At 36.4% G+C, this 19,291-nt stretch overlaps 2 protein-coding genes across 2 annotated transcripts; both read left to right on the top strand.

Annotated features, from left to right (window-relative positions):
• The first annotated feature begins 435 nt into the window (after positions 1 to 435).
• LOC129806129 (chitooligosaccharidolytic beta-N-acetylglucosaminidase-like) lies at positions 436 to 10,508 on the top strand. Its single transcript, XM_055854501.1, has 5 exons — positions 436 to 688; positions 6,580 to 6,873; positions 8,713 to 8,921; positions 9,053 to 10,198; positions 10,254 to 10,508. The coding sequence occupies exons 2-5, from the start codon at positions 6,581 to 6,583 to the stop codon at positions 10,433 to 10,435; spliced, it is 1,830 nt and encodes a 609-aa protein (XP_055710476.1). The 5' UTR covers positions 436 to 688; position 6,580; the 3' UTR covers positions 10,436 to 10,508.
• Positions 10,509 to 11,813: 1,305 nt separating this feature from the next.
• LOC129806128 (serine/threonine-protein kinase fused) lies at positions 11,814 to 18,644 on the top strand. The gene is made up of 6 exons (XM_055854500.1): positions 11,814 to 12,003; positions 12,060 to 13,514; positions 16,098 to 16,226; positions 16,301 to 16,583; positions 18,075 to 18,367; positions 18,464 to 18,644. Exons 1-6 carry the CDS (start codon positions 11,890 to 11,892, stop codon positions 18,530 to 18,532), a joined length of 2,343 nt encoding a protein of 780 aa, XP_055710475.1. The 5' UTR covers positions 11,814 to 11,889; the 3' UTR covers positions 18,533 to 18,644.
• Positions 18,645 to 19,291: the final 647 nt, after the last annotated feature.

The raw sequence follows: 19,291 nt of genomic DNA, 5'->3' as shown, positions 1-19,291 counted from the left end.
TTTTTGAGGAGGACGAGTAATCTTAAATTTTTTGTAAGGGGTATAGGGGAAGTTTTCAGATATCGCACAAACTCTGGCTTTAGCTTCGAACACAATTTATATTTTTTCCCATATCTCTTTAATGAATCTGACCCAATTTTTCAGAATATGCGTTTTTAAGACCTGCTATTACAATAAATTTCCAATGATAGGTCAGTTTTATTAAGGAATATGGGAAAAATATGAAGTGTTCGAACCCAGAGTGTGTGCGAAGCCTGAAAGCCTGCCCTTATCTCGAAAAATTTTGCTCATAAATGAAGGTATCTATTATTTAACCGGAAATTAAAGCCTTGTAAAGCAATTTTAACTATTGCAAAAACTCCTAAATCCTTTAATCTGCTTGGGATTCAACTCTGTCCTCAATGGCACATGGCATTTGAATGAGGAGAGAGGCAGAGTGACAAAAATATTCTTAACACCTGAAAGAGAGCCCGTCGAGCGGCTTCTTGGCCGGCAAAAAGTACTGCCTGGAACTCCAAGAGTTGCGTTAAAATGCCTGGAAGTCTAGTGTGGGCTTCTCAGTGTACAGCTGACCAGCGAGCTGAGTGGAAGTACTTTCTGCAGCTCCAAGATTATTTTCAACACGCTCCACCAACGTCGGAAATCGCCAATTTGGCCCCCATAAGTTGCAATTAATTTGCTGACCCAGGTAAAATCCTAAAGCAATAATTTAGTGAGTTTTTGTTTAAATACAAAAAAAAATTGGTATTTGAGATTTTTTGTGCGGTTTATATGTGCGGATCTCTTGAGAAGTGTGCCCGATGTGTCTTAAAATAGGATTCTTGATACATTTGTCCCTATTTCGAGCGATCTGTGGCGTCAGTGTCTCTTCAGAAAATAAGAAAGTGTGTGAAAATCCGTAGCTAAAATTGGTATCACTTTGCCGGACGTATCCGCGACTTCCTATTGAATTAAGCTAAAAAAAAAGAGCGCCAAGAGGCCAAAGAAGCGCGACACACTGAGAAATATGGAAAACTCTTTGAGATGCTAGTTGCTTTCTTAGCACAATACTCCAATTCAATGTATATGCAAAGGAGGTGCCATAGAAAAAATCGGAACGTGAAGAGATCACAATTAGTGAAGCACGTGCAGACATTCCGTGTGCATCTCAAAGTGTAACTAATGGAGCTATTACATTGAAGAACATTAAATAATACAATAAACTCAATTGGGATTTAACGTTTCAGTTTTAATAGCACGATATTGATATACTGTTTGTACTAAAAACTAGGCGATAAATCGAATGGTTATATCTGTAATTTAATACAAGAATAGGGTAAAGTGGCACAAGTTGGACAATGCAACAAGTTGGACAATAGTACAAGTTGCACAGGGCTTTCTTTCTTGATAAATTTAGTACTTCATTAAGGGGCCTCTCAACATTTCATTTTTTCATACGTTTTTGCATAGATACACTGAAGAGTATTGGCAAGTTTTTTCCTAAAGAGAATTGACTTTATCAGTCTGATATATTTTGAAATTGTGCATTAAAAGCTATCTAAAAATACATATTTCATAATGTTCGTCGAAATAATACAAGAACTACGAACAAATCTGTTTAAGTCGCTGTGCAATATCTGCAAAATTTTTACAAGGAAAAGTGAAAAATATCTTCACTTTTTATTAGGCTTGATGGGCCCCTGACTTCAGTTTTATTTGTATATTTTTAATGCTTTAGTTTTATACAGTGCTGTCTCTCTATATGCACACTCTCTATATGCACAGCTTTTGTGTCGGTTGCATTCAAAATCAATTTGTTTACATTTTGACAAAGTACTAAAGAAAATTATTTTCTTCGTAACTAATTTTTCTTGTTTTTAATTTTCTTAATTTTATTTTTTCTGTCTCATATTATATTTAAAATAACACGGGAAATTCTAGAACAATAAAAAAATGATAATTTATTAAAAGAAAGAAAAAAACCGTTGGGAATTTCAAAAAAAGTTGTGCATATTCAGAGAGAGAACTGTCAAAAAAAGTACCCAAACTGTGCATATAGCGAGACAGCACTGTAATTTGGTTCCTTGTGCTTAAAAAAATTAGTACTGTATTTATCAAGAAAAAAGCCATGTCCAACTTGTACCTTCGAATTGTCCAACTTGTAACACTATGTCAAACTTGTATCACTTTACCCTATATATTTTTAAAATTTTTATTTAAAATTATGTTGAACATTGCAGGATTAACATAGCATGGTTTTTATTAAAGTGACAACCTCTCCCTATATCTTTATCTTTCAATTTCATATCTTTAATATTTACTTTAGTACATACATGTGCTAAATCTTTCACTTCATCTTCAAACATTTTTTTTCTAAAGAATATATACCACAAACGGTGAAGAATTCAAGGAAAAAAGTTTGTTCTTGTTAGATATTAACTAACCACATACATGTACTAAGCTTGTGCTAAACCTTTAACTTCATCATCCTTTAACATTATTCTCAAGCAAATATACTAATATACAAATAGTTAAAACTTTATAAAAGAAAACTGTTGTAAGCATGGCTTAACATTTATCATGTAAATGTACTACAAAGAAGGTAGATTTAGTACCTGTATGTGCTAAGAATCTCCCACTACAACATAGTAGAAACCTTTTCAAAATAATATTTAGAAGCACCTTAAATAAAAATAAGGGAAAATCCTTTAAATTTAATTTGTATTTTGTGTTAGACATTTAGTACATGCACGTACTAAACTAACTTCTTATTGAACATTGTAGTTTTGAGACAGATTAGTAAAAAAAAACAATAGCAATGAAGAATTTTAATCTAAGACATTTATTCAAAAACTTTCATAATTTGTTTGAGGCTTAGAACGTGGTTGTACTAAACCAGTTCTAAATAAAAATCTTATAGATAAAAATAAATTATCGTTATAGATAAAAAAGAAGAGCTTTCAATAAAAATCGGTGACAATCATTTAAATATTATTTTTAATTTGTGTTAGACATTTAGCACATGAATGCGCTAAATGGGTTCCCTATTGAACATTACATTTTTAAGACAAATTAGTATAAAGAAAAATGCAAGAAATGAAGTATTTCAATGTTGTAAAATTTTATATATTTCATTTATATTTCATTTTATATTTCATATATAAAATATTTCACAATTCATATGAGATTTAGAACATTGTTGTACTAAACCAGTTCTAGATAAAAATCTGCAGTGTTTTCGAGACTCACAGAAAAATGAAAGAAGCTATATATGTAGTTAAACCTTATCTTTTTACAAAAATTGAGAAGCGTTTTCAATAAATATCAGTGCAAATCCTTTAAATATGATTTCTAATTGGTGTTAGACTTTTAGTACATGCACGTGCTAAATTGACTTCTTATTGACCTTTGAAGTATTAAGATTAATTATAAAAAAAGCCAAAATAAAGAATATTTATGTTTAAATTTGTATTTACAATGTTTCAAAATTTACCTTTGACTTAGAGAACATGGTTGTACTCAGGGGCGTAGGAATGAATTTTGTTCAGGGGGGGGGGGGGGGCAAAAAGAAATAAGTGCACTTTTTAAAAATTTCCGAATATATTTTTTCGGTATTCATTATAATCTACAAAATATTTGAGAAGGCTCATGAAGTCCATTTTGTCCAGCTCTTCCTTATAAGTATGGAGCAGGCAGAGGTGATTCAACCGATATGAGGTCATAGTCGTCCGTAGAAATGTTTTTACCCTCTTAAGTAATGAGAAGCTCCTCTCAGCCTCTGCTGAGGAAGAGGGAGCAACACAGAGGAGTTCAAAAACATTTTTTTATTTGAGGAAATAGAGCCTGTGCTTCACTATGCATTTTTTTTTGAATTTTTGCACGGCATCCTGAATACCAAAATATTGAGCTGAGGACCGAAACATTTCACACTCAATTTCTAAATTCCTCATATTAATATTTCGATCTTTTCCATACTGTTTCATTTCGCCACTCCATTGGCTCGGTGGGACCAAAATTAAACTTTCCAGAGCCTCCATTATTTTGAGATCGGGCTGTGTAAAACGTTCCTCAATCTTGCTGATAATTTTTTCAACCGCGTCTGTGTAATATTTTAAGCCCATTTCAAACGGTGAAGTCCAACTGAAATAAAATATATTTTTTACCCTTTAAAGACGACAGGGTCAAAAATTAGCAGTTACAAAAAAAATCAATTTTCTGACTTTTTAGTTAAAAAAAAATGATGTTATGCAAATCATTGGGTTTTTTCTTTCGTTTAAAATTCCTATAAGAAATTTCAAAATAATCCAAAAAGTAATTTTTCTTATATTATTGGAACATAATTTAAGTAAATAGGAATAATTTTTTAAGATAAAGACATTTTTGGGTTAATAAGAAAATCAAAGTTATATTTATTTATTTCGCGCTCTCGATGAGGTGGTGATAGAGCAAGATTTTCGCCAGAGGTTTGTGCAATTTCGATAGCTTGAGGATGCTCGTCGTTATTCCCCTGCGACTTATCGCATTTTTGTTTCTTAAAAAAACCTTCTAATATCAGACATTTTCACACAATTAACACAATCTATCACAATTGCTTCACAAAACTCTTGACTGATAAGCACAAAACACAGTTATTAACAGATTTTTTATAATGACGTTTGATATCCCGCTAAAAATCCATTGAACCCGGCTGAATTTGTTTAGATGATATCATGTAATGCAAAATATTCCTATATTGATATTTAGACGATAAGAAGTACAACCATATAAGTTATACTTTATTTATTTATAAATACGGTATTGCAAACTAATAATAATAATAATAATAACTTTAATAGATTTTATGCGAAGAAATAAGGTTTTCAATCTATTTCCTGCTTCTGAAAAAGCAAAATTTTCCTGAAATAAAAAGAAACATCCATGCTCTTTTTGGCACCCCGAAAACATGCATATTCTTTCGCATCCACACCTTTAGTACAACTTGTACTAAACCAGTTCTAGATGAAAATCTGTAGTGTTCACGTGATTTAGAGAAAAATGAAAGAAGCTATTACAGTGAAACCTTTTGTTTAGAAAAATTTATAAGCGCTTTAGATAAAAATCAGCGAAAATCCTTTAAATACGATTTGTAATTGGTGTTAGATATTTAGTACATGAATGTGCCAAATTGATTTCTTATTGAAATTTGCAGTATTAATATTGATTGACAAACAAAAAGTCTGAAATACAAAATATTATTTGTAAAATTTGTATTTATTAAAATGTTTCACAAGTTGTTTGGGACTTAGAACATGGTTGTACTAAACCAGTTCTAGATAAAAATTTACAGTGTTCTCTGGATTTACTGAAAAATAAAAAAAAACAATGCAGTAAAATCCTTTTTAGTCTTAGAAAATTAACATTATGAAGAAGATAAAATAAAAACTTTATTTTTCATTTGTCGAATTTTTTGTAAAGTTCCAGAGTTATACGATAAATTTTAGCACTTTCTGAAGTATAAAAAGTTGTTTAGAGAGAATAGATTTTTCTTACATTTTGTGATTTTTTTTCTGAACAGTAATTAAGGTATTCCCAACAGAGACTTTGAGTATTAAAATTCATTTTGCAAGTTGCTATAGCTAGTATGATTTTTTAGTAACATTGCGTTGCGAGAGGGTTTTATATATAAATTGCGGTTCTTTTTTTTATATTTGTAATTTAATTAAAATAATTTTTTTTAAGTAAATACAGAAGATATAATATTAAGAAATGAAGTAGAATATCTTTACTAATTCTTTCTCTGACCTTAAGATTGGTTTAGTACATGCAGGTGCTAAACCTGTACTAAAGGGGTGTACTAAACGATATTTGAAGAGGCTATCCTTGTTTATTCGATACTTAATTAAAAAATGATAATAAACTGACTTAAAAAATACAACAAAAGAAAAGAATAACTTAAATTTTATTTTAAAAAAATAATATTTACAATATAATAGCTCCATAATAGAGTTTTTTTTCTGTGTCTTTTGAAAAACATGAGAAACCACTGACCAAGTGCAAGAGCCAAGTAAATAGTGAAAAGTACAATTATACAGAAATTTCTGTGAGATAAAATAGATGTTATGTGTACAATGCAAAATGACCTGAATAGTATTGTATAAAACCTTGTAAAAACTGATCACTGAAAAGTTAATTGTTCAGAAAATTAGTAAAACGTTCACTTTTCATTCATGAACAATTTATGAGTCTCAAGAAGTTCCAACTGAACGTCCATAGAAGTGCCAATACGAAGTTTAAGATAAGCAATATCAGTGAAACTTCCTCTTTTGCATGACTCTTTCTCTCCCCATTTCGCATTTAACACCAATTTCGAAAAGTAATCTGCAAAACATTTGCATGCATTTCAAATGCGGGAAATTATCTAAATTCGATCTGACGAGACTCATTAAAATGCCTCAAACATTCATCGGTGCTTTGTTCTGCTGATAATGAATCATGTTTTGCATAATTTACCAGACAACTCGAAACCTCAAATTGAAAGACGATCTCAGACAAAGTTTTCTTTTCGTTTAAGACTTTTTAAGGTTATGAGTGAAATTATGAATAATTTTTAATTTTTTTCAGGATGGTTTCTCATCTGAGGAGTAATTTCCTGCTCCTGATAGTCCTTTTGGGAACATTGTCCATCGTTAGAGCAGATTTGTGGGCGTTTAAGTGTGTCAGTGACCAGAAATGTGTTCGAGTCAATAAGGACTCCCTCAGCCAAGAAACATCCTTTACAGGCTTCCAGGAGCACATTTACGAGACATGGAAGATCTGCAGACTTGTCTGTGGAAACTACGGGGCTCTCTGGCCTCGTCCCACCGGAAATACTTTCATTGGACCCAATCTCATGCAATTTCATCCCAATTACATTAGGTAAGGACACTTCAGAGACATTTTAAATAGCCCGGATCTAGCTACTTATCTTATCTTTGAGGTTAGAATTCGTTAAAATTTAAAATATCACGAATTTTTTGGTTAGTGCTTCTTGTCGTGACCGAAATATTCGAAAAAACGCTCTCAAGGCAGGAATTACCGACTCTGCCTCATAAAATAAGCCTTGCATTTTTGAGGTTAAGTCAACCTAACCTAAAAATTATCCAATTAATCTATTGGCTCAATGCCTTGATATGCTTTCTAGCGAAAAAAATTAATAAATAATTTAGCTACATTAAAATAGAAATGAATCAAATTCTAACCTCAGAAATACAACAGATTCTGCGTAACCTAAAGGGTTTTTTAAATCCTTGTAGAATTTTGAATTACTGAGAAAATTCAATTTTCTCAGTAAAAAAAAGAACACCGAATTTTCCTTTTAAAAGATAAATTTGTATTTTGAGGTTAGGGTTAGAATATTTAAAAACTTAACCTAAAAAATGTCGAATTAATATATTCAAGATTATAGAGAAAATTGTATTCAATATCTTGCCACTACAAAAGGTCTGATCAAATATATTCCTTTTATATCTGAAATAAAACAAATCCTAACCTCAGAAATTTAACAGATTTTGGCCACCTAAAAGGTTCGGGAAAATTCAGTCGTTTAAAATTCTTAATAAACAATGATTGTTCGGTTTTGAATTATTGGCGAAACTGAAAACTATATTTAACATCAAAATTTCCTATTGTAAGATTGATTTGCTTTTGAGGTTATGCTATACACAACCTAATCTAAAAATTGTCCTCACCTTCTCGAGAAAATTTTAATCACCATTTCAGAAAATCTGATCAAAAAGTCATTTTAAATTTAAAATAAATCAAAAATTTAAATTCAGAAGTTCAACATACCTAACCTAAATTTTTCTACGTAACTTAAAATTTTTCTAAAATTTATTGTGTGATTTTTATAAATTGGGATGAAAGGGAAAAATAATTTAGATAACTGGGGAAACTGAATACTACATTTAACATCACAAATTTCCCTTGAAATATTAATTCGCGTTTTGAGGTTAGGCCATATATATGCTAACCTAAAAATTGTCGAATTAATCTATTGACTATATTTCCTAGAGATAATTTTAATCAACAATTCAGCCACTATAAATGATATGATTCAATTGACTTGTGTTTTTTTTTTAGGTTGGCCTATATATTCATAATCTAACCTAAGAATTGTCAAATTAATCTATTTGCTAATTGTCGCTGAACACAGACTATTTTCCAGAGAAAATTTTAATTAATATTTTAACCACAAAAAAGATCTGATCCAAAAGCTCTTTTAAATTTAAAATAAATCAAATCCTAACCTCAAAAATTCAACAGATCCTGGGAATCTGAAAATTTCTGAAATTTTTCTTGGATTCTGAAAAACAATTGATCCATTTTAAATTAATGAGGAAACTGAGTAATAGGGGAAACTACAAAGTACTCTCCCTTCGAACGTTTATTTATGCCTTCGAATAATGTGAATTTTCTTTTATAATTCCTAAGAAATTTTACTTAATTATCACATAATTATTAATAATTGATAATAAGCTAACTAATATTTAATAGAAATGTGTAAGTCTCCTAGGAAAAGTAAAAGAAAATTCACATTATTCGAAAGTAGAAACGTTCGAAAGGAGCGTACTTTTCCCTACATTTAACATCAAAATTTCTTCTTGTAAGATTAATTTGCTTTTTGAGGTTAGGCCATACACAACCTTAAATGCTAAAATAACCTAAATACTTTGGAACATGTATCTTTTATTATGTATCTTATTATTTCCTCTGCAGATTTGATTTCCAGGACATTCCTCTGGCCACAAAGGATCTAATGGTCGATATGACTAAATTATTCATGAGGAGCATTAAGTTTGAATGCGGAGCCAATTGCACGTTACCTTCAGAAACGGAGGTTCTTGTGAGAATTTTCATCACTTCGCCGAAGACTTCACTCTCCTGGGATACTGTTGAGTCCTACAGCTTAGATATCTCCAATTTAGGTAGATCGCTATTATAAAAGAAAATGTTTGGTTCTTATGCAGAAACTGCAATTTTTGCATCAATTGCAATCATATTCAATGTGCCCGTACTTAAAGCAATTTTAACAATCAGCATTATCTGCAAATTCCAGGTACCAAAATATCCGTAGATATTTCCTCTGCCACTGTTTATGGCGCTCGTCATGGTCTGGAAACCCTGTCCCAGCTCATCACAGTCCAACCAGGTCCTGAGGGCTCCCATCGGAATGGTCTGGTGATGGTTGGAGCTGCCAGAATCCGAGATGCTCCAGTTTATGCTCATCGAGGCTTTATGCTGGATACAGCTCGCAATTTCATCCCCATTCGTCAGATCCGGAAGGTTCTGGACGGAATGGCAGCCACGAAACTCAATGTGTTCCATTGGCACATCACAGATTCCCAGAGTTTTCCTCTAGAGACGCCCAGAGTGCCCTTAATGGCCCAATATGGAGCCTATTCCGCTGCTGCTACATATCGCCAGGCTGATGTACGCTCGGTTGTGAGGTGGGCAAAGGCTAGGGGTATCCGGGTGCTCATGGAACTGGATGCACCTGCACATGCGGGGAATGGGTGGAACTGGGGACCGCAGCATGGCCTAGGAGAGCTGGCGATCTGTGTAAATCAGCAGCCTTGGAGGAACTACTGTATCCAGCCGCCATGTGGTCAGCTCAATCCTATAAATCCGAATCTCTATCATATTCTCAGAGACATTTACCGGGATGTAATGGACGTTATTGCTCCAGAGGAGACCCTCCACATGGGCGGTGATGAAGTGTTCTTCCCTTGCTGGAATTCCTCTGAAGAGATCAGGGATTTGCTGCGATCGCGTGGCAGGAATCTCGAGAGTGAGGATTTCCTGCAGCTCTGGGCAGAATATCAGGCTTCAGCATTGAGGATCTGGGATGAGGAGAGTGGAAGGGCTCCCAGTAGCAGGGATCCGAGGAAGCCTCCACCGCCGGTTGTTCTGTGGTCAAGCCATCTGACTCTTCCGGATGGGATTGAGAATTACCTGGAGAAGGAGAGGTATATTGTGCAGGCCTGGCTCAAAGCAAATGATCCAACTCCTGATCAGCTACTCGAGAAGGGCTATCGACTAATCTTCTCGACAAAGGACGCTTGGTACCTGGATCATGGCTTCTGGGGCATTACGACATACGCTAACTGGAGAAAGGTCTACAACAATCGCATTCCGACTAGTGAGGGAGTCCTGGGAGGAGAAACCTGCCTCTGGTCCGAACTTGTTGATCTCAATACAATTGGTACGGCTCTTGGAGATCTCTAGAAAAGTCCTTTGCTAAATATCTATTTTTTCAGAAACCCTAACCTGGCCAAGGACAGCAGCCCTAGGAGAGAGACTATGGTCCAATCCTAACACAAATGACAAAGTGGCAGAATCGAGGCTGAATCGTCATCGGGAAAGGCTCGTGACCAGAGAAATCCGGGCAGAAGCTGTTACACCCAAATGGTGTGTCCAGAATGAAGGGGAGTGTAGCTGATTGGAATCGGAGTCTTATAGGATGTAAAGATACCTTGACTGGAATATTTAAATAAAGTAGCAAGAAAATAAAAGTGAACAAAGTATTGAATTGCCCTTGGATCCGGCATCTAGAAACAGCAACAGAAAATTCTAACAATGTTTCCCGGGGTCATAACTGCCCAGGAATGCCTGATAAAGCACGTACAGTTAAAATTGTAAACGATAAATATTTTTTTTAGGTGTGATTCCTTCTAATCACACCTATTGTAATCCTCGGATTTTCACAAAGTGCTCCGATTGAGCTGAAATTCACAGGGTATATGTTTTGAACATCCCTGATGCCGAAAATCATAAGCCGGCAATTTCGGGTCCGGCTGCCGTCCGGCCGGCCGTCCGGTCGTCCGTAGTACGCAATATCTCTGGTTTGGATAGAGATATCTTCATAATTCTTTTTTTTTTAATATATCTACTTGCGCGTACGACGATTTCTGTGCTATTAGTTTTTTGAAAAACCGGTTCTAAACCAGTTAAAAATCACTTTTTGTAGTTTATCTCGAAATCTAAATATGCGATTTTGAATTTTTTATGTTTATGTTGTAGTCCAGAAAATTTAATTAAAAAAAAAAGAAATTAAGACATTCGTCGAACGGTTCTCGAGATATTTCACTTTAAAAATTTCAATTTTAAGAATATTTGCTATTAGCGTCAGGCGGAAAGAAAGCGGGAGAAGCGGCGTCGGACAAGCTTTCCCCATATATATAGCACTCTCTCACTCTCCCTTTCTTTCACTCTCCCTCTCTACATAGTCAGTCTAAATTCGAAGATTTGTAAAGTGGCATATATACAATTCACGATCTGCGATGTCTTTCGCGAATTTTCGCGGGGCGCGAATTTTTTCGCGGATTTTCTCGGGGCGCCAATTTTTTGCGGATATTTGCGGGTCGCTATTTTTTCGCGAATTTTCGCGGGGCACGAATTTTTTCGCGGATTTTCGCGGGACGCGAATATTTTCGTGGATTTTCGCGGGGAGCGATTTTCTCGGGTCGCTGACAGAGGTTCTCAATGAATGTAAAGTTGAGGCCTCTATCTCTCATAGTTTCCGAGATAATCTACTTTAAAGATTTTTAGACACTTTTATGCATTTCTCTTCCAATTTTCCTTATTAATAACGTTAATAAGTTATATACAATTTAAACGAAATTTGTATTATTTATGTATAAATATCGTTCAAGTTTGCCACAATCCGAATTTTCAACGAAGGAATCACACCTCTATAAGCTGATCTAGGCTTATCACTGGCTTAACTTTGTTTTAGCGTTTTTGCGTCCGTTGATATTCAAACATTGGTGTTATGCGCCCTCTGTTTTGCAATGGTCCAACTAACTCCCGGACAATGAGAGGGAATGAGACAACCAGAGATGATTCCCTGGTTCAAGCCAGCTGTCAGTGGCATTCCGGGAGTGTTTGTAAACAATGAATAAGTACAGCTTGGTGTCTCCTCCGATCGGGGAGGGCTCCTTTGGTCGGGTTTACAAAGCTGTGGAGAAGGAATCCCAGAATGTGGTGGCTCTGAAGAGAATCCTGAAGGTGAGTTACTTCCTTGGCAAAATTCAAATTCAAAATTAACCGGAGAATACTTCCAGACCGGAAGGTCTTCGAGTGAACTGAAGAATCTCCGGAGAGAGTATGAGATTCAGATGAAACTGCGACATCCCAATATCATCCGGATGCTGGAATCCTTTGAGACGAGCAAGGAAATCGTGGTGATAACAGAATTTGCAAAGTGTGACCTTCACAATCTCCTCAGAGAGGGATCAATTGGAGAACCCCGGACCAGGAGACTGACTTATGATCTTGTATCTGCTCTCTACTATCTCCATTCCCATCGGATCCTGCATCGTGATCTCAAGCCTCAGAATATCCTGATTGACAGGGAAGAGCACGCGAAGCTCTGTGATTTTGGTCTGGCCAGAAATATGACAATTGGAACCCATGTGCTGACTTCTATCAAAGGAACACCTCTGTACATGGCTCCAGAAATTATGCTGGAGAAGCCATATGACCACCTGGCTGATCTCTGGTCATTAGGATGCATTATCTATGAATGTCTAGCCGGACAGCCGCCATTCTGCACCAACAACATTGTTCAGCTGGTGAAATCCATCCAGAGAGATGATGTAAAGTGGCCCAGCTTCCTCACAGACTGCTGCATCTCCTTCCTGCAGGGACTTCTGGAAAAAGATCCCACTCTCCGTGTTACATGGCAGGAAATCCTCTCGCATGAATTTGTCAAGGATAACATTCTCATTCTCAGTGAAGACATCCCTGAATCTCCATTCACCAATCCCCTCACAGCTTCTCAATCCCGCGAGAAGGAGCGTCAGGCTGAGATGCTAATGGACGGCAAGAAGAGACTATTCAAAATTCCCCCACTGACCACTCCCGGATTGGCTCTCCTTCCGCCCACGCTGAAGAATCTCCCGCATGCGGATGATGCTGTTTCTTCCCGGGACAGCACTCATGCCATCCTCCAGAGTGACCTGGAACCCCTAGAAACTGACACGGAAGAATCCTCAAGGATCAACCACGAAACAAGTGCAGAAATTGACGAAAAAGACCCAATCTACGTCTCCGGGAATGCCAACATGGTCATCGGCAGGATGAATGATAATTTTGGAGACAATGCTGAACAATCTTCTCCTGCCAAATCCCTAAAAACATCCAAGGACGTCAACATGAAGATGAATCACAAGAGATCGAAGAACAATGAGTTGGAGAGGAAGAAACTCAGTCAGAATCTGGACAACTTCTCCTTGAGATTGGAAGCTGGCGGGGAGGATGAGGAAAAGATTCTGAAGCAGGAAGAAACGGAAGAGAAGACTTCGACTGAGAAAAAAACAATGAAATCTCTTGGTTCTTCAATTCTGACTGATCCTGATGCTGTGGAAAATCATCTTCCGGAACTGTCACCCGGATGGGATTCCTGCGATGATACCCAGAGTTCTCCGATTGAGAACGAGGAATGGCTGGCTTTTATTCATCGATCAATGCAGGAGATTCTCGATGGGGAGCTGGATTCCCTAAAGCAGCAAAATTTGGTGAGTCACACAAGTCTATTTTGCTTCAAAACAATTTCAAACAAAAATGAGCATGTTTAACTTTCTTCCCATATTCCAGTACCACCTTCTTCCCACTCCATTCCTTACTCCAATTTCCCTCATTCGCTAATTAATATATTGACAATTGAATAAAAATTTAGTCTTGCACAACCAGCTGCATCATTCACTATGTATTCACTATTGGGATACATGTTTTTTAGCTCATTACTGTTCTCAAGTACTAAAAAAGACCATGACTGTTCCCACATGTTATTTCAATGAAAATATACCTTCTGATGAATAGAGATTATTAATATTGCCCACCAACTTTCCAACACTGAGCACTCACGGAAAAACTCGTGGAAAATCTACGAAAACCCGCAATCAAGGCTTAATGGCTGCGTTCAGTAATAACCTTTCAAGGAGACAAAGCCACTCCAAAGTCAACCCAAACCTATTCGAAAATCTACCGGAAGCCTAAAGTGCAAGTTCACGTACTCGCCGCTTTAGCGCTGATTGTTCTGTCATTTCGATTTTCGATATTTTTGACACAGACGTCTGCAAAAGCGTGCGAGAAATAAAGAGATTCGAATTCGAAAAATCATATTTGGTCAGCATACCCAGCAACGAAAGAGTTCCCTGTTCGACTTGTCGCGACGGTGGCGGCCTCCCAAATGTTCAGAAAGTGGTGGCCATCAAAGAGAACTATTGCTTCAACCGCGTTCGCTTTTTCCCAGCCCGTAAGGATTTACATTGGACCGAACCCTGTTCCGAACGCGTTTGCTGAACGGTGTTCAAACAGGGAACTTTCGTTGCTGGGTAAGAATGATTTCGATTATTATGGCTCCGGCACACCTTTTAGATCAAGAAAATTTCATGAAGTCGAATTTCGGACCCCTTTTCTTTCTTAAATATTTTGCAAATGTCTATCTCATTCTCTCACACTCTTCTTCTCTTAAACATCGCTCTAAACTCATTTTAGCTCAATCGAATTTGATATGCGATAGAATGAGATAATTATATGAAAAACATGTGAGAAAGAAAGGGTTTCGAATTTCGACTTTATGAAATTTTCCTGATCTAAAAGGTGTGCCGGAGCCATTAAAAAAGATCAATTTTTAGTAAGTATAAAAATAGATTTAGGTCAGTAATGACTTGAGCACACCTTTCAGATCAAGAAAACTTCAAAGTCAAAATTCACATCTCTTTCTTAAAAGCTTTGTATACATCTATCCTACTCTTTCGCACCCTTTTTCCTCTTTTGAACATCACACCAAATTAAATTTAGTTCAATCCAAATCTTTTCAGAAAGAAAGGTGTGCGAATTTTGATTTTATGAATTTTAACCGATATGAAAGATGTGCCGTGGGCATAAAAATGGATTTTGATTAGTAAAATCTAAATGTTTTTATTTTTCTTTTATCAAAATTTACAGGATAATTTCATTGCAGAGTTCTAAATCGAGCACTAACCAAATTTAATACTCAAAATCGATTTTATACTGATGACATTTATTTTTTTACGGCTCCGGCACACCTTTTAGATCAGGAAAATTTCATGAAGTCGAAATTCGAATCCCTTTCTTTCTCACATGCTTTCCATATATCTATCGTATTCTTCAAAATTCAATGATTTGAAAGATTGAATTCAATTGACATTTTTCGATCAAATTCTTCAAAATTATGTTCTACTAACCAAATTTGTTTTTTTTACCTACGATTAATTTATACTTCTTCTACTGCTTATTTTGAATCAATAACTGATCAGTTTGAGGTTACTACTGACCAAAATCGATTGCTTTCCTGACCAAATTTGATTTTTATATCTACCAAATTTCATTTTTACTGCTCACTGAGTTTTTTTACTGACTAAATTTTCTTTTTACATAAATTTGGATTTTTTTATCTATCATTTAGAATCAATAACTGATCACCTTGAAGTTTTTATTGCTCAGGCACACCTTTTAGATCAGGAAAATTTCATGAAGTCGAAATTCGAAACCCTTTCTTTCTTACATGTTTTGCATATGACTATCTCATTCTTTCGCATACCAAATTCGATTAAGCTAAATTGAATTTGGACTGATGTTTAAGAGAAGAAGAAGAGTGCGAGAGAATGAGATAGACGTGCAAAACACGTGAGAAAGAAATGGATCCGAAATTCGTCTTCATGAAATTTTCTTGATCTAAAAGGTGTGCCCAAGCCAATATAGCTCATTTTAAATTAATAACTTACCAGTTTGAATTTTTACTGACCAAAATAGGTTGCTTTACTAACCAAAACTTGCTGACCGAAATTATTTTACCTACCAAATCGTATTTCCATTACAGCCTTAATAATAATAATTAATTTCAATGAGAAGAATGAATTTCAAGTGGACAAAAAAATTGATAATTGAAAAAAAAAAATATGACTCGGGTTAAGATTCAAACCCGTGACTGCTACAATGAGATCCGTTTTAGCTAGCTCACGTTGTAGAGGCTTCATATTAGCTTGTAAGATTTTTTCAATAATATGATGTGATTCCATTGTTTTTTAGATTTTTTTAAGACGTTATTTTTAATGATTTTTCGTGTCCCTCAGGTCAGCATAATAGTCTCTCCGTTGAGAAACTCGAAAGCTTCCTGCAAAGTTGTCGAAAGTGTGGCTCAATTGCTGAGTCTCCCTTTTGTTCTGGGCGGACCTCCCAGCATCCTTCTAGACATTCGCAATGTAAGGAAACCCTTAAGATTGGATATCAATAGGGAATCTTGATCAAATCTCTTGTATTTGTTTCCTCGTGATAGGTTTATGTGGAAGTGAAACTTGTGCCAAATTTAGTGTACGCGTCCAAATTGCTGAGTTGCAAGAGAGAAGTAGAAACAGCCGATAGCCCATCGCCCGTCCAAAATGTCAATTACACGTGCAAGACCTTGAGAGATTTGTCTCAAGACGAAATTAAGACGCTGGCGTGTCTCTATGAACTCGTGTGCCACTTAGTTCACCTCAGCGACTGCTGCCTCAGTCAATTCTGCGACGCTCTGGCTGTCTTGGGAGCCACTAAATTACTCGTCAACTTTATCAGTTCAGGTGAGTGTAGTTAGTGCTCTAGGGTAAACGATTAAGGATTGCTACTTGGGGTTTCGGTGTTTATCTCTAAATAGAGGGATGTTTATCAGACACGTTTTTTATACGTTTTCAGTACGTTTTAAATCGGTTTTTGATCACCATAAATTTACTGACACCTCAAAAAAAAAGTACGTTTTCTACCAAAATTTGAACGGAGATATCTGGAAAAGTTTTGTAAATTTTCCAAATTTTTACACGCATTCTTTTGAATCTTGTGCAGAATTGTATTAAGTTTATTTCTTTAGGAATAGGGCTGGGGGTGAATAAATGAATGATAGATTGGAAGATCGCGCCGATCAGTGTCCACTATGGTACTGATCGCGGGATTAGGCTCTATGATCATACTAATCGCGCAATCAGGCTCCAGTATCGTGTTTATCGCGGTATCAGTCTCAATGTCCACGGTTATCATACGGATTAGCTTCCATGATCGTGCTGATCGCAGGATTAGTCTCTATGATCGTGCTGATCGCGCAATCAGGCTTCAGGATCACTCTTATGGCGCCGATCAGTCTCTATGACCGTTGTTTATCAAAGGAGTAGTCTCCATGATCGTACTGATCGCGCAATCAAGTTCCAGTGTCGTGCTTATCGCGGTATCAGTTTCAGTGCTCAGAATTATTGCGAGGATCAGCTTTCATGATCGTACTGATCGCAGGATTTGTCTCTATAATCGTGTTGATCGCGCAATCAAGCTTCAAGATCGTGCTAATCGCGTCAATCTGTGTTCATGATCGTATTTATCGCGGGATTACTCTGCATGATCGTGGTAACGCAATCAGGCTCTAGGATCGTGCTGATTGTGGAATCAGTTTCAATGTTCATGCTTATTGCACCGATCAGTCTTCATGACCGTACTTATCGCGGGATTAGTCTCCATGATCGTGTTGATCGCACAATTAGGCTCCAAGATTATGCTGATCGCGCAGGTCTGTCTTCATGCTCGTATTATCGCGGGATTAGTCTGTATGATCGTCATGATTACGCAATCAGGCTCTAGGATCGTGCTAATCGCCCTGATTAGTTTCCATGTTCACTCTCGTTGCACCGATTAGTCTTTATGATAACGCTGATTGCACTTATTAGTCTTTATGATCACGCTGATCGCGCAATCAGCCTTCAGGATCACTCATATTTCGTACCGAAAATGTAGCGTGAGTGGCAGACCTACTTATCCCTTGATGTAGGGTTAATTTTGAAATCCCGAACAGTGCACAATTCCGGACAATCCAATTTTAAAGTACAAGCATCGATTGTCTAGTGTCTAGTCATAACTCAGTAATTTGCAATTTTGTATTATTTTGAAGAATTACTATTGACTTTTCAGCATTTTTTAAGAGAGTTGTCTGCACTCTAAAATTGATTTGTCCGGAATTCCACGTTGTCCGGAATTTCAAATTTCACTCAGTAAGTAATTTCCTTGACAATTAAAAATAATTTTGTATTTGCCAGAGAGCAGCAACAGTCACAATGTACGACTCATGAGTACAATTGTGGGTATTCTGGCATGTACAATCCGGGAAATGCCGGAAAATGCGTATCTCGTGGAGAAAATTGTCTTTGACGAGAAAGTGGATCTTGTGAAATTTCTCAAGCACAACAGCAATCTTCTGCGCTATCGAACGTGCGTGTTGCTCAGAATTTTGGGCAGATTCAGCTGTGCCAGCCTCCAGACAAAGTGGTCCAGTGCCATGAGGGAGACCCTCGAGGCTCTGGTCTATGATTCCGATGAACAAGTGAGAAATGTAAGGAAGACAAAAAGAAGTTCCCGCAGAGAAATTTAAACTGGGTTGAATTAATGACTAAATTTTGCTTTTCTTCTTATTTGCAATCTTCTCAAGGAAGCCGAGTCGGTTTTGATGGAGTTCAGAAATCTCTCCTTCTACATACCAGTTGAAGATGACGCTTAATTGCAATGTGACGATCTATTGAAATTTCCTTACAAATTGAACATTGCCTTTGGTATGTTTGTGATTTCTCTTGTAACTTTCAATTTAATAAAAATTTGCTCTCATCATCCCACTTTTGCCCCGCTATTACAAATTTCAGAAAAAGAGCCGGTGATAAGCCTGTCTAAGCTTATGAGTGGTGTGATTCTTCAATTTCACCGTCGCGTCGATTTGCCAGAAAAATTGATAAGAAAACCCTTAGAAAAATTTCGATTGTATTTTCTACGGTTCGATAGCGAAAGTGATAAGAAAACCTCTTTCTCAAATCTAATTTACATTTGGCTATTCTATTCTTTCCACTTTTCTTCTTCTTCTTCTTGTGAACATCAAACAGTAACACATTTTGTCACTTTTTCCCGGAATCATGCAACGATTTAACTAGAGATTTCACACGAAAAGTTGGACATCGAGTCGATTTTGATAAAATTTTTCTACACTTTCTTTCCTAATTCGAATTATAGACGATAAATTGTTTCCTTTGACAGTTACACTATACTACGGGGTGTCTCGGGATTACGTATACGCGGTTTTTCTCGGTCGCGCAAATATGCATAATCCCGAAACTTCCTACACATACCGCTGCATGATGAGCCGGATCCGATTTAGGTTGTTGAGTTGGTTGTTGATCATTTTCAGTAGCAAGCATGGGTCCTCTGTCCTCTACTGTGAATGTGAAGTCAATCAGAAAGGGTTGATCGAACCGCAGCAATGCAATAGCTG

This window comes from Phlebotomus papatasi, chromosome 3 (genome assembly GCF_024763615.1).
Source record: "Phlebotomus papatasi isolate M1 chromosome 3, Ppap_2.1, whole genome shotgun sequence".
Classification (NCBI taxonomy): domain Eukaryota; kingdom Metazoa; phylum Arthropoda; class Insecta; order Diptera; family Psychodidae; genus Phlebotomus; species Phlebotomus papatasi.
Note: the sequence above shows the minus strand (reverse complement) of the source record. Positions and strands in the feature narration are given on the sequence as shown.

Excerpts from the sequence above, each read along its gene's own strand:
- LOC129806129 (XM_055854501.1), top strand. The coding sequence starts at position 6,581 with ATGGTTTCTCATCTGAGGAGTAATTTCCTGCTCCTGATAGTCCTTTTG. Across the intron at positions 8,922-9,052 it reads CTTAGATATCTCCAATTTAG|GTACCAAAATATCCGTAGAT; the intron begins GTAGATCGCTAT and ends TGCAAATTCCAG. Across the intron at positions 10,199-10,253 it reads TGTTGATCTCAATACAATTG|AAACCCTAACCTGGCCAAGG; the intron begins GTACGGCTCTTG and ends CTATTTTTTCAG.
- LOC129806128 (XM_055854500.1), top strand. The coding sequence starts at position 11,890 with ATGAATAAGTACAGCTTGGTGTCTCCTCCGATCGGGGAGGGCTCCTTT. Across the intron at positions 16,227-16,300 it reads TCCTTCTAGACATTCGCAAT|GTTTATGTGGAAGTGAAACT; the intron begins GTAAGGAAACCC and ends TCCTCGTGATAG. Across the intron at positions 16,584-18,074 it reads CGTCAACTTTATCAGTTCAG|AGAGCAGCAACAGTCACAAT; the intron begins GTGAGTGTAGTT and ends TGTATTTGCCAG.